The 12,322-nt window shown below is 46.2% G+C and overlaps 1 protein-coding gene across 6 annotated transcripts in view; it reads left to right on the top strand.

Moving 5' to 3' along the window:
• The window catches only part of DHX40 (DEAH-box helicase 40), a 373,950-nt gene that overhangs the window by 26,078 nt on the left and 335,550 nt on the right, over nt 1-12,322 (top strand). For all 6 annotated transcript variants that reach the window (XM_063954056.1, XM_063954052.1, XM_063954055.1 and 3 more), the window contains one exon: nt 3,377-3,576. In XM_063954056.1, the coding sequence (XP_063810126.1) occupies nt 3,393-3,576 (184 nt within the window). In that variant the 5' untranslated portion in view covers nt 3,377-3,392. The remainder of the gene's footprint in view (nt 1-3,376; nt 3,577-12,322) is intronic.

Genomic DNA, 12,322 nt, shown 5'->3' with positions numbered 1-12,322 from the left:
GGGCCATTTACAATGCCCTAAGTCAGGCAAAACCCCTGCTTCAAAACCAGCCGGTACTGATCCAGTTAGACAACATCACGGCGGTCGCCCATGTAAATCGACAGGGCGGCACGAGAAGCAGGACGGCGATGGCAGAAGCCACAAGGATTCTCCGATGGGCGGAAAATCACGTGTTAGCACTGTCAGCAGTGTTCATTCCGGGAGTGGACAACTGGGAAGCAGACTTCCTCAGCAGGCACGACCTCCACCCGGGAGAGTGGGGACTTCATCCAGAAGTCTTTCAAATGATTGTAAACCAGTGGGAAAAGCCACAGGTGGACATGATGGCGTCCCGCCTGAACAAAAAGCTAGAAAAATATTGCGCCAGGTCGAGAGTCCCGCAGGCGATAGCTGTGGACGCTCTGGTAACACCGTGGGTGTACCGATCGGTTTATGTGTTCCCTCCTCTTCCTCTCATACCAAAGGTACTGAGGATAATAAGGAGAAGAGGAGTAAGAACCATACTCATTGTTCCGGATTGGCCAAGAAGAGCGTGGTATCCGGAACTTCAAGAAATGATGTCAGAGGACCCATGGCCTCTACCGCTCAGACAAGACCTGCTGCAGCAGGGGCCTTGTCTGTTCCAAGACTTACCGCGGCTGCGTTTGACGGCATGGCGGTTGAACACCGGATCCTGAAGGAAAAGGGCATTCCGGAGGAAGTCATTCCTACGCTGATTAAAGCTAGGAAAGAAGTAACCGCAAACCATTATCACCGCATATGGCGAAAATATGTTGCGTGGTGTGAGGCCAGGAAGGCCCCAACGGAAGAATTTCAGCTGGGCTGGTTCCTGCACTTCCTACAGTCAGGGGTGACTATGGGCCTTAAATTGGGTTCCATTAAGGTCCAGATTTCGGCTCTATCGATTTTCTTCCAGAGAGAATTGGCTTCACTACCTGAAGTTCAGACTTTTGTTAAGGGAGTGCTGCATATTCAGCCCCCTTTTGTGCCTCCAGTGGCACCTTGGGATCTCAACGTGGTGTTGGATTTCCTAAAGTCACATTGGTTTGAGCCACTGAAAACCGTGGATTTGAAATATCTCACGTGGAAAGTGGTCATGTTGTTGGCCTTGGCTTTGGCCAGGCGTGTTTCAGAATTGGTGGCTTTGTCATGTAAAAGCCCTTATCTGATTTTCCATATGGATAGGGCAGAATTGAGGACTCGTCCCCAGTTTCTCCCCAAAGTGGTATCAGCTTTTCATCTGAACCAACCTATCGTGGTGCCTGCGGCTACAAATGACTTGGAGGCTTCCAAGTTGTTGGATGTAGTCAGGGCCCTAAAAATTTATGTTTCCAGGACAGCTGGAGTCAGAAAGACTGACTCGCTCTTTATCCTGTATGCGCCCAACAAGTTGGGTGCACCTGCTTCAAAGCAGACTATTGCTCGCTGGATCTGTAGTACGATTCAGCTTGCACATTCTGCGGCTGGACTGCCGCATCCTAAATCCGTAAAAGCCCATTCCACGAGGAAGGTGGGCTCTTCTTGGGCGGCTGCCCGAGGGGTCTCGGCTCTTCAACTTTGCCGAGCAGCTACTTGGTCGGGGTCAAACACTAAATTCTACAAATTTGACACCTTGGCTGAGGAGGACCTTGAGTTCTCTCATTCGGTGCTGCAGAGTCATCCGCACTCTCCCGCCCGTTTGGGAGCTTTGGTATAATCCCCATGGTCCTTACGGAGTCCCCAGCATCCACTTAGGACGTTAGAGAAAATAAGAATTTACTCACCGGTAATTCTATTTCTTATAGTCCGTAGTGGATGCTGGGCGCCCATCCCAAGTGCGGATTGTCTGCAATACTTGTATATAGTTATTGCTTAACTTAAGGGTTATTGTTGAGCCATCTGTTGAGAGGCTCAGTTGTTATCATACTGTTAACTGGGTATTGTATCACGAGTTATACGGTGTGATTGGTGTGGCTGGTATGAGTCTTACCCGGGATTCAAAATCCTTCCTTATTGTGTCAGCTCTTCCGGGCACAGTATCCTAACTGAAGTCTGGAGGAGGGTCTTAGTGGGAGGAGCCAGTGCACACCAGTAGTCTAAAAGCTTTCTTTATAGTTGTGCCCAGTCTCCTGCGGAGCCGCTAATCCCCATGGTCCTTACGGAGTCCCCAGCATCCACTACGGACTATGAGAAATAGAATTACCGGTGAGTAAATTCTTATTATTGCTTGCATAAGGGTTATGTTACAGGTTTGTTCAGTCTTTGACTGATGCTGTTCTGTTTCATACTGTTGACTGGTTCGTATATTCCAGGTTATACGGTGTGGATGGTGTGGGCTGGTGTGAATCTTGCCCTTGGATTAACAAAATCTTTCCTCGTACTGTCCGTCTCCTCTGGGCACAGTTTCTCTAACTGAGGTCTGGAGGAGGGGCATAGAGGGAGGAGCCAGTGCACACCCATTCTAAAGTTTCTTTATAGTGCCCATGTCTCCTGCGGGCCGTCTATTCCCCATGGTCCTTACGGAGTCCCCAGCATCCTTTACGGACTAGGAGAAAAAGATTTACCGGTAGGTTTAAAATCTTATTTTAATGTGCACGGCTTATTGTAGTAATTTGTGCCCGGCCACATAAAATCACATTTATCTGCGTAATTAGGATAGTGTTAAAAACAATCTCTCCTTCTGCCACGCTCCCTGTACACTGCACTTTTCTGATGAAGTTGGTTTGAGGAACTTCATGGTTTACAGCCCATTGTTATCTGCCGTTATAACAGGTTTTGATATTTTTTTTACGTATATTAATAAAGGTTGCAGTTTACGTGTAGATGCATTTGACGATACAGGACACAGAGTGCTCTATCATATTAGATCTTTTCTCTAATCCACTTTTTTCCTTATTTTTTAAGCCCATACATTGCAATATAAGCAGTAAGAAGCAAATCTGTAGGCAAGGGGATAATGTATGAGAGCATTAAGCACATTTTCTATAGACGTTTTGCATATTTAGTATCAGCTACTAGATGAATGGTCTTTCCCTTTAAAATTGGAAATGACAGAAGCTGTGCATAGTAGAGTGAAGTAAAATAACACATCTGCCAGCTGTCGCTTATTTCAGTGCATTTGCCAGTGGGCAGGCAATTTAATGTCATTGCTATGATGATTTTATTTCTAGTAATATGGCTCATGAGATGAAGGATTGTTTAACAACTGCGTACTCTATTCCTGTGGACAAACTGCATTGTACTGAAGCCATGGGAAAGGACTGGCGTCCTATAGAGTGTTACATACAACCTGTTTTGGAAAGTACTTTGTATTTAGCTAGAATCTGACAAATTACGCGTGGGCGATTGTTGTACTGTCTACACTTGTGCTGATGAAATGCTGCTTTTTGCATTACAGAACGTAAACCAGTGAAATGGACCCTAAATATAGAGGCTGTAAAAGCAAGAATGCAGGGAAGTCTGACCTGCCTATACTCCCTATTTACAAATGTAAGGATCAGCTTGTTCAGGCTGCCAGGGAGCACTCCTTCCTTATTGTTACCGGAGACACGGGTAGTGGGAAGACTACGCAGCTGCCACAGTATCTCTACAAAGCAGGTGAATTGCTTTTTAAAATTAACATTTCTTATTGTACTTGTTATTACTTCCCCCATGTGAATTTAATATCATATTGAAAAGGTTAATTCGATACATGTTACACTTGAGCAGAGCCATAACTAGACTTTGGTGCCCCCAGACCTCCCCCCTGTCCCCATTTTTTCCAATAGGGACATAGGGGGTAATTCCAAGTTGATCGCAGCAGGAAATTTTTTAGCAGTTGGGCAAAACCATGGGGGTCATTCCGAGTTGTTCGCTCGCAACAAGCTTTTAGCAGATTTGCTCACGCTAAGTCGCCGCCTACTGGGAGTGAATCTTAGCTTCTTAAAATTGCGAACGACGTATTCGCAATATTGCGATTAGACCTCTGTTAGCAGTTTCTGAGTAGCTCCAGACTTACTCGGCATCTGCGATCAGTTCAGTGCTTGTCGTTCCTGGTTTGACGTCACAAACACACCCAGCGTTCGCCCAGACACTCCTCCGTTTCTCCAGCCACTCCCGCGTTTTTCCCAGAAACGGTAGCGTTTTTTCACACACACCCATAAAACGGCCAGTTTCCGCCCAGAAACACCCACTTCCTGTCAATCACTTTACGATCACCAGAACGAAGAAAAAACCGTGAGTAAAATTCCTAACTGCATAGCAAATTTACTTGGCGCAGTCGCAGTGCGAACATTGCGCATGCGCACTAAGCGGAAAATCGCTGCGATGCAAAGAAATTTACAGAGCGAACAACTCGGAATGACCCCCCATGTGCACTGCAGGGGAGGCAGATATAACATGTGCAGAGAGAGATAAATTTGGGTGTGGTGAGTTCAATCTGCAATCTAAATTGCAGTGTAAAAATAAAGCAGCCAGTATTTACCCTGCACAGAAACAAAATAACCTACCCAAATCTAACTCTCTCTGCAAATGTTATATCTGCCCCCCTGCAGTGCACATGGTTTTGCCCAACTGCTAAAAAATATCCTGCTGCGATCAACTTGGAATTACCCCATAAGGTGCACGACAAAATTAGAAAGATGCTACTATGCCCCTTCCCTCTCTGTCTGTCTGTCTGTCTATCTATCCTGTTGTACACACACATTTATACAACACTACAAGAAAATGGATTTTGACACAAATCCTCTTTATTCTAAATTCATCATGCACTTAATTTGAGAGCTCGTTGTTATTGATTTACAGTAACCGTTATTAAATAACACATGTCAATATACTGCCATACCAAAAATTCAAACCCATAATCTTTTGCATTCCAATCAAACATCGTACTCATTGAGCTATTTAATCCTGCATAAAATCCTTGAGATTTCTAACTATATGAAGCTACTTGTATTTTGTAAAAGAAAATAATCAGCATTGCAATTGAGCAGATCTATGTAGTGTGCAGCCATCTGCTCAGCTGCAATGCTTATAATTTTTTTCACAAAGTACAAGGTAAGCTTTAAATAGGTGGAATCCTCTAGCTTTCTATGCAAGTGCAGATAGCTCAATGAATAGAGTGTCTGACTGCAATGCCACAGGCAGGGGGTTCGAAACCCAGTTATGTCAGCATCTTGAAATGTAATAAAACTGAATTTCAGAGAGTTCTTAAGTTATAGGTATTTGCAATGGAAGGGGTGGGGGAAGTATACAGGGGTGGTCAGGAGATGCTGGGCTTCAGAAAGTGGGAAGCTGCAAAGTAATTAAAACAGATAATTGCCAAGTGCTGCCAACAGCGCCCCCCTACGCACCACCTTAGTTATAGCCCTGCACTTGTGCTCATGATGGTAGAATGTACAGCAAGGATGTCTCTTAAAAATGATTCATATAAAATAAATAGTTCACTCTTTACAAACTTGGTATAATATCAGCTGGAGAACTTTGAGACCTTGGAAGCATGTTTAAGATACATAGCAAGTGTTTTGTTAATGGAATATAAAGTTTAGGATGTACTATTCCAAGGATTTCATCTACATAATAAAATCAAGTGCTGATAGAAATTAGGTAGTCCCAACATGCACACATGCCAAAGAGGTTTAATAAAACCCCCAAGAATTCCTTAGCAGGCTCGCTCATTCTGCCAGTATAACAGAATCATGTGCCAATCAAAAGTTCAAGCTTTACATGTGTTACGCTGCTGTGATTTGTATCTGAACACAACTCGGCTCACTTTTTTCACTGATGGCTGTAAAGAGGTGATTGAAGCCAGACAGAGCTGAACTTCGACCACGGGTGGTCTTCAGTATGCCGACCGACGGGATCCCGGCGCACAGTATACCGGCGCCGGGATCCCGACAGCCGGCATACCGACACTTATTCTCCCTCGTGGGGGTCCACGACCCTCCTGGAGGGAGAATAAAATAGCCGCGCCACCGTGCCCGTAGCGTGGCGAGCGGCTCATTTGCGCTCACCACACTGTCGGTAAGCCGGCGGTCGGGCTCCCGGCGCCGGTATGCTGGTCGCCGGGAGCCCGACCGCCGGCATATCGTAGTGAACCCTCGACCACAGCTACAAAACCTCTGTAGTCTAGAATGGATTACAAGAAAGAGAATGACCAAACAGGACAGTGAATCCTGCTACTGGGGTTAATGAGGACAGTGTGGACAACACTGGTAAAAGGCAGAGATTGAGGCAGTTCCCCGTTCTGCTGCTGCCATATTAATATGGCAAGATAGTTCCGTATATTTCAATACCAGGATGAATTAGTAACAAGTGTGCATGCACAAATCAATGATAGTTCAACTAGAGGAGGATATTCCCTGAGTCCTCCTCTGTTAATACTGTCAGTCTGATACAAGTGCTATATATATGAAAGATGTACTTTCTGTACATTAATGAACACGTCCTTGTAAATCCTTTTGTTTTATAAAAAGTCTAAAATAGGTGATATGCTTTCACTCCTTAAATGATGATAGGTGACAGTTAATGAAACAAAGAACGGCGTCCCGTAACTCTGTGGTGTCTTTTTAGCAAATGAAGTCCATGCGCTTACTATTGCGGCCGTGTGGATGAGAGGTCCGTGTGCGGGCAGACGTCTGGATTCCACAGGGGCTCCGGACTGGTTCAGCCTCAGGGGACATGTAGGCTACCTCGGTTTTTCCTGGCACGGGACTTCCCGGATGCCCCCTTTGTCCGCTGTGCTGGCCGTTTGTCTGGGGAGGGAATGCACTGATGCGGGCTCCAGAGAGCCCGTTACCAGACACGCCTCTCCACTAACAGATAGTCACGTGCAGTCTCCATTCCGCTGCCCGTCCAACCTTCTCCCTCTCCGATTCTGGTCACATTGCTGCACACCCGGCACTGGGGCTTTGAAGTTGTTACTGCGTTACTTAGTACCGCTTGTCCGGTTTTTGTGTGTATCTTTATGTCCCTCCAACGTGTTTCAGCCTGTTCGTCCTTCCTCTGGGAGTCTGTGATTACACTTGTCCTGATTGAATGGAGTTTAAAAGCATTATTGGTGGGAACAGCTTTCATTCGTTGTCTGTGTTGAGTATCTCATTGGTTTTTCAGTCTGTCAATCATTGCAAGTTGTCGTAATTGGTTAATTGGATTTTTTTTTTCCTGTTTCTCTGTTGCAAATGACATTAGTGGACCATTTCTTTTTGATTATCAGCCTTAATTCTCCATATTCCTGTTCTTCGAATGCCTAAGCGTAATCCCTATCTTCTATTCAAACATTGTATGTTTGAAAAAGCAATACTACGTGAACCTTACAATGACTACTGTAAATTAAGAAAATTATGTAATAATTGAATTCCAATAGTTATCTACATGGAGTCTAATACTACTCTTTTGGGGGGTTTTCTGATGCCATAGTTCAGTGATCTACTCACAGTGCCTATTTAAATTTCTTTATGCAACTGATTTTTATGCGGAGCGGTGTGCGGGCTGATTGACTTGTTCATACACTGCTCGGTTAATTTATTTATTATTATTATTTTATGTTCTGTTGTTGATCTAAAATCGTTACAATTTAATTTCCATCATGCATTTAATCAGGGCCAATTCTTTGGCCTAGATCATGATTCCCAACCTTAGTACTCAAGGCACAGTAACAGTCTAGGTCAGGCTTTCTCCACCTCGGTCCTGAAGGCACACTAACAGTACAGGTTTTAGTGATATCCAGGCTTCAGAACAGATGGTTAAATCAAAACAACTGAGGTACTAATTAAGTCACCTGTGCTCAAGTATTGCAATCCTTAAAACCTGGACTGTTATTGTGCCTTGAGGACCGTGGTTGGGAACACCTGGCCTAGATGCTTCCTTCAGTACTTTCAGCCTTCCATATCCAAATCTGTTACCTCCTCGGTCCACAGTCACATAATGAGAAAGAGACGCAGTTTTTTGAGAAAATCTGTAGAGGGTTTGAAGTATTCAGCTCCCACTACTTCCTCAAATACCCAACCTACATACCCGAAAAAATGTACACTTGCCCAGATAATGCAAGTTGACACTGATACCGACTCTGATACAGGGGACGGTGATGGGGATATGCAGGGGGGTGATGCATCCCTTGCTAAAGGGGTGCAGCTAATGATTGAAGCCATTAAGGATGTTTTACATATTTCTGAGAAGGTACCTGAACAAGTAGAGGAATCTTATTTTACAGAAAATAGGAAATCCTCGCTTACCTTCCCTGCTTCTAAGGAATTAAACTCTTTATTTGAAAAATCCTGGGAAAACCCAGAGAGAGAATTCCAGATCCCTAAAAGAATTCTCATTGCTTTGCCATTACCTGAAGAGGATAGAAAGAAGTGGGAAAACCCACCTATAGTAGACGCTTCTGTATCTAGGTTGTCTTAAAAGGTGGTTTTACCTGTCCCTGGTTCAACCGCCTTAAAAGAGACGGCTGACCGCAAGATTGAGACTACACTCAAATCACTATACACTGCTACAAGCGTGGCTTTAAGGCCCACTATTGCTTGTGCGTGAATTTCTAAAGCCATAGTAAAATGGGCAGGCACATTACTTGAGTACTTAGATACTATGGATGGGAGTGACATTGACTTGTTTTTACATCACATACATGATTCTGTTAGCTTCATGGTGGAGGCCATGAAAGATCTTGGCATGCTGAATGCAAGGGCAACTTCCATGGCGGTCTCGGCATGCAGAGGACTCTGGCTACGCCAATGGACTGCGGTTGCAGAATCCAAGAAAAGTGTGGAGAACCTACCATTCACAGGTCAGGCTCTGTTTGGGGACGCATTGGATGCGTGGATCTCCACGGCAGCTGCGGGTAAGTCATCCTTTCTTCCCTCAGCAGTACCACCAACTAGGAAATCTTATCCTACGTCTACACTGCAGTCCTTTCGGACCGCAAAATTTAAAAAATCCAAATCCCTTTCCACCTTCTTTAGGGGTGGTCGCGGAAAATCCAGAAAACCTGCACCAACAGGAACAGAAACCAGTTTCTGCTTCCACAAAATCTTCAGCATGACGGTGGACCTCCCAGCCTGGAGATCGGGCAGGTGGGAGCGAGACTAAAAGATTTCAGTCGCATCTGGGCGTCATCATGCCTAGACCCCTGGGTGACAGACATTGTTACCCAGGGCTACAGACTGGAATTTCAGGAACTCCCACCTCACAGAAAGTGCTAGCCTGCAGGAAGCCATTCGAAAAATTGGTCTAAACAAATGTTATTGTTCCAGTTCCACCTCACCTAAAACACAAGGGTTATTACTCAAACCTGTTTGTGGTACCGAAACCGGACGGTTCGGTAAGGCCGATATTAAACCTAAAGTCATTGAACCCCTACTTGAGGGAATTCAAATTCAAGATGGAGTCTCTGAGAGCGATGAGCTCAGGTCTGATGGAGGGGGAATTCCTGGTATCCCTGGATATCAAGGATGCATACCTTCACATTCTGATCTGGCCGCCTCACCAGGCTTATCTCAAATTTGCGCTGCTGGATTGTCACTATCAGCTCCAGGCACTGCCTTTTGGCCTCTCCACAGCACCGAGAGTGTTCACCAGGGTCATGGCAGAGATGATGCTACTCCTCCACAGGCAAGGAATGAACATAATTCCATATCTGGACGATCTCCTGATAAAATCATCTTCCAGGGAGAGGTTGTTGCAGAGAATTGCTCTCTCAACTCGACTACTCCAGGATCATGGGTGGATCCTGAACCTTCAAAAGACACATTTGGAGCCGACAAGGAGACTACCCTTCCTGGGGATGATACTCGACACGGAAGTGCAGAGGGTGTTTCTACCGGTAGACAAAGCGATGGTGATCCAATCAATGGTACGGGATGTCCTGAAGCCAGCCCAGGTATCGGTTCATCAGTGCATTCGCCTTCTGGGGAAGATGGTTGCCTCCTACGAGGCTCTTCCGTACGGAAGATTCCATGCGAGGTCCTTCCAACTGGATCTCCTAGACAAATGGTCGAGATCACATCTTCACATGCACCAGCAGATACGCCTGTCGCCAAAAGCCAGAATTTCACTCCTCTGGTGGCTGCAAACTTCTCACCTACTCGAGGGCCGCAGGTTCGGGATTCAGAATTGGATTCTTCTAACCACGGATGCAAGTCTCAGAGGTTGGGGAGCGGTCACCCAAGGGGAAAACTTCCAAGGAAAGTGGTCAAGTCTGGAATCCATCCTTCCAATAAACATTCTGGAACTAAGGGCCATATACAACGGCCTTCTACAAGCGGCACATCTTCTGCAAGATCAGGCCATTCAGGTTCAGTCGGACAATGTAACGGCGGTGTCCTACATAAACTGACAGGGCGGAACGAAGAGCAGAGCGGCAATGTCAGGTAACAAGAATCCTCCTCTTGGCAGAAAAGCACGTGGTGGCGCTATCAGCAATCTTCATTCCAGGAGTGAACAACTGCGAAGCGGACTTCCTCAGTAGACACGAGAATGGGGCCTCCACCCGGAGGTGTTCGCAGAGGTGACAAGCCAATGGGGCGTACCTCATGTAGAGATGATGGCCTCTCGCCTCAACAAGAAGCTTCGCAGGTTCTGTTCCAGGTCACGAGACCCACAGGCAGTGGCGGTGGACGCACTGGTAACTCCGTGGGTGTTCCAGTCAGTGTATGTGTTCCACTTCCACTCATCCCAAGGAAGAGTTCAGGTGATCCTCATTGCTCCGGACTGGCCAAGAAGGGCTTGGTACGCGGATCTTCTTGAATTACTGCTGGAGGATCCGAGGCCTCTTCCTCTTCGCGAGGACCTTCTGCAACAGGGGCCGATCGCCTATCAAGACTTACCGCGGCTACGTTTGACAGCATGGAGGTTGAGCGCCAGATCTTAGCTCTGAAGGGTATTCCAAAAAAGGTCATTCCTACGCTGATACAAGCTAGGAAGGGGGTTACGTCTAAACATTACCATCGGATTTGGAAAAAGTGTGTGCCTTGGTGTGTATATAAGAAGTTTTCAACAGTGTAGTTTCAACTGGGACGGTTTCTCCTCTTTCTGCAAGCAGGTGTGGATGTGGGCCTATGCTTGGCCTCCGTAAAGGTTCAGATTCCGGCCTTGTCCATTTTCTTCCAGAAACAATTCGCTGCCCTCCCTGAGGTTCAGACATTCTTGAAAGGGGTTCTGCACATCCAACCACCCTTTGTGCCTCCTACGGCACCTTGGGATCTTAATGTGGTGCTGCAGTTCCTGCAATCGGATTGGTTCGAACCTTTGCAGGAGGTGGACCTCAAGTTTCTTACTTGGAAGGCGGTCACACTGTTGGCATTGGCATCTGCTAGACGTGTGCCAGAATTGGGGGCATTGTCATGCAAGAGCCCCTACTTGATTTTCCATGAAGATAGAGCTGAACTCAGAACGCGTCAACAGTTTCTTCCAAAGGTTAGGTCGGCTTTTCATATCAACCAACTTATTGTGGTGCCAGTGGCTACTGACTCCTCAATTACCTCAAAGTCCTTGGATGTGGTGAGGGCTTTGAAAATTTATGTAATGAGAACTTCTCGTCACAGGAAGTCGGATGCTTTATTTGTCCTTTATGATCCCAACAAAGTTGGGTGTCCTGCTTCTAAGCAGACGATTTCTCGCTGGATCAGGTTTACTATCCAGCATGCTTATTCGACGGCAGGCTTGCCGTGTCCAACATCTGTTAAGTCCCACTCTACTCGTAAAGTGGGTTCTTCCTGGGCGGCTGCCCGGGGTGTCTCGGCTTTACAGCTTTGCCGAGCAGCTACTTGGTCTGGATCGAACACGTTTGCTAAGTTCTACAAGTTCGATACTTTGGCCTCTGAGGACCTGAAGTTTGGTCAATCGGTTCTGCAGGAACCTCAGCACTCTCCCTCCCGTACTGGGAGCCTTGCTACATCCCCATGGTACTAAATGGACCCCAGCATCCTCTAGGACAGTGACGGCTAACCTTGACACTCCAGCTGTTGTTGAACTACACATCCCAGCATGCCCTGCATCAGTTTTAGCATGGCCAAATAACAAAACTGTAGCAGGGCATGCTGGGATGTGTAGTTCAACAACAGCTGGAGTGTCAAGGTTAGCCATCACTGCTCTAGGACGTAAGAGAAAATAGGATTTTAATTACCTACCGGTAACTCCTTTTCTCATCGTCCATAGAGGATGCTGGGCGCCCGCCCAGTGCTTCGTATTCCTGCATTGTTACTTGGTTCAGTATTGTTGTTTCAGCCGTTGCTGAATTGTTCCAAGTTGGTTAGCTTGGCTTTCCTTTTTGTTATGTGTGAGCTGGTGTGAATCTCATCACTATCTGTGTATTTCCTTCTCTCGAAGTATGTCCGTCTCCTCGGGCACAGTTTCTAGACTGCGTCTG

The sequence above is a fragment of the Pseudophryne corroboree genome, chromosome 2 (genome assembly GCF_028390025.1).
Source record: "Pseudophryne corroboree isolate aPseCor3 chromosome 2, aPseCor3.hap2, whole genome shotgun sequence".
In the NCBI taxonomy this organism is placed as follows: Eukaryota; Metazoa; Chordata; class Amphibia; order Anura; family Myobatrachidae; genus Pseudophryne; species Pseudophryne corroboree.
The sequence above is the reverse complement of the archived record's forward strand: the minus strand, read 5'-3'. Positions and strand labels throughout refer to the sequence as shown.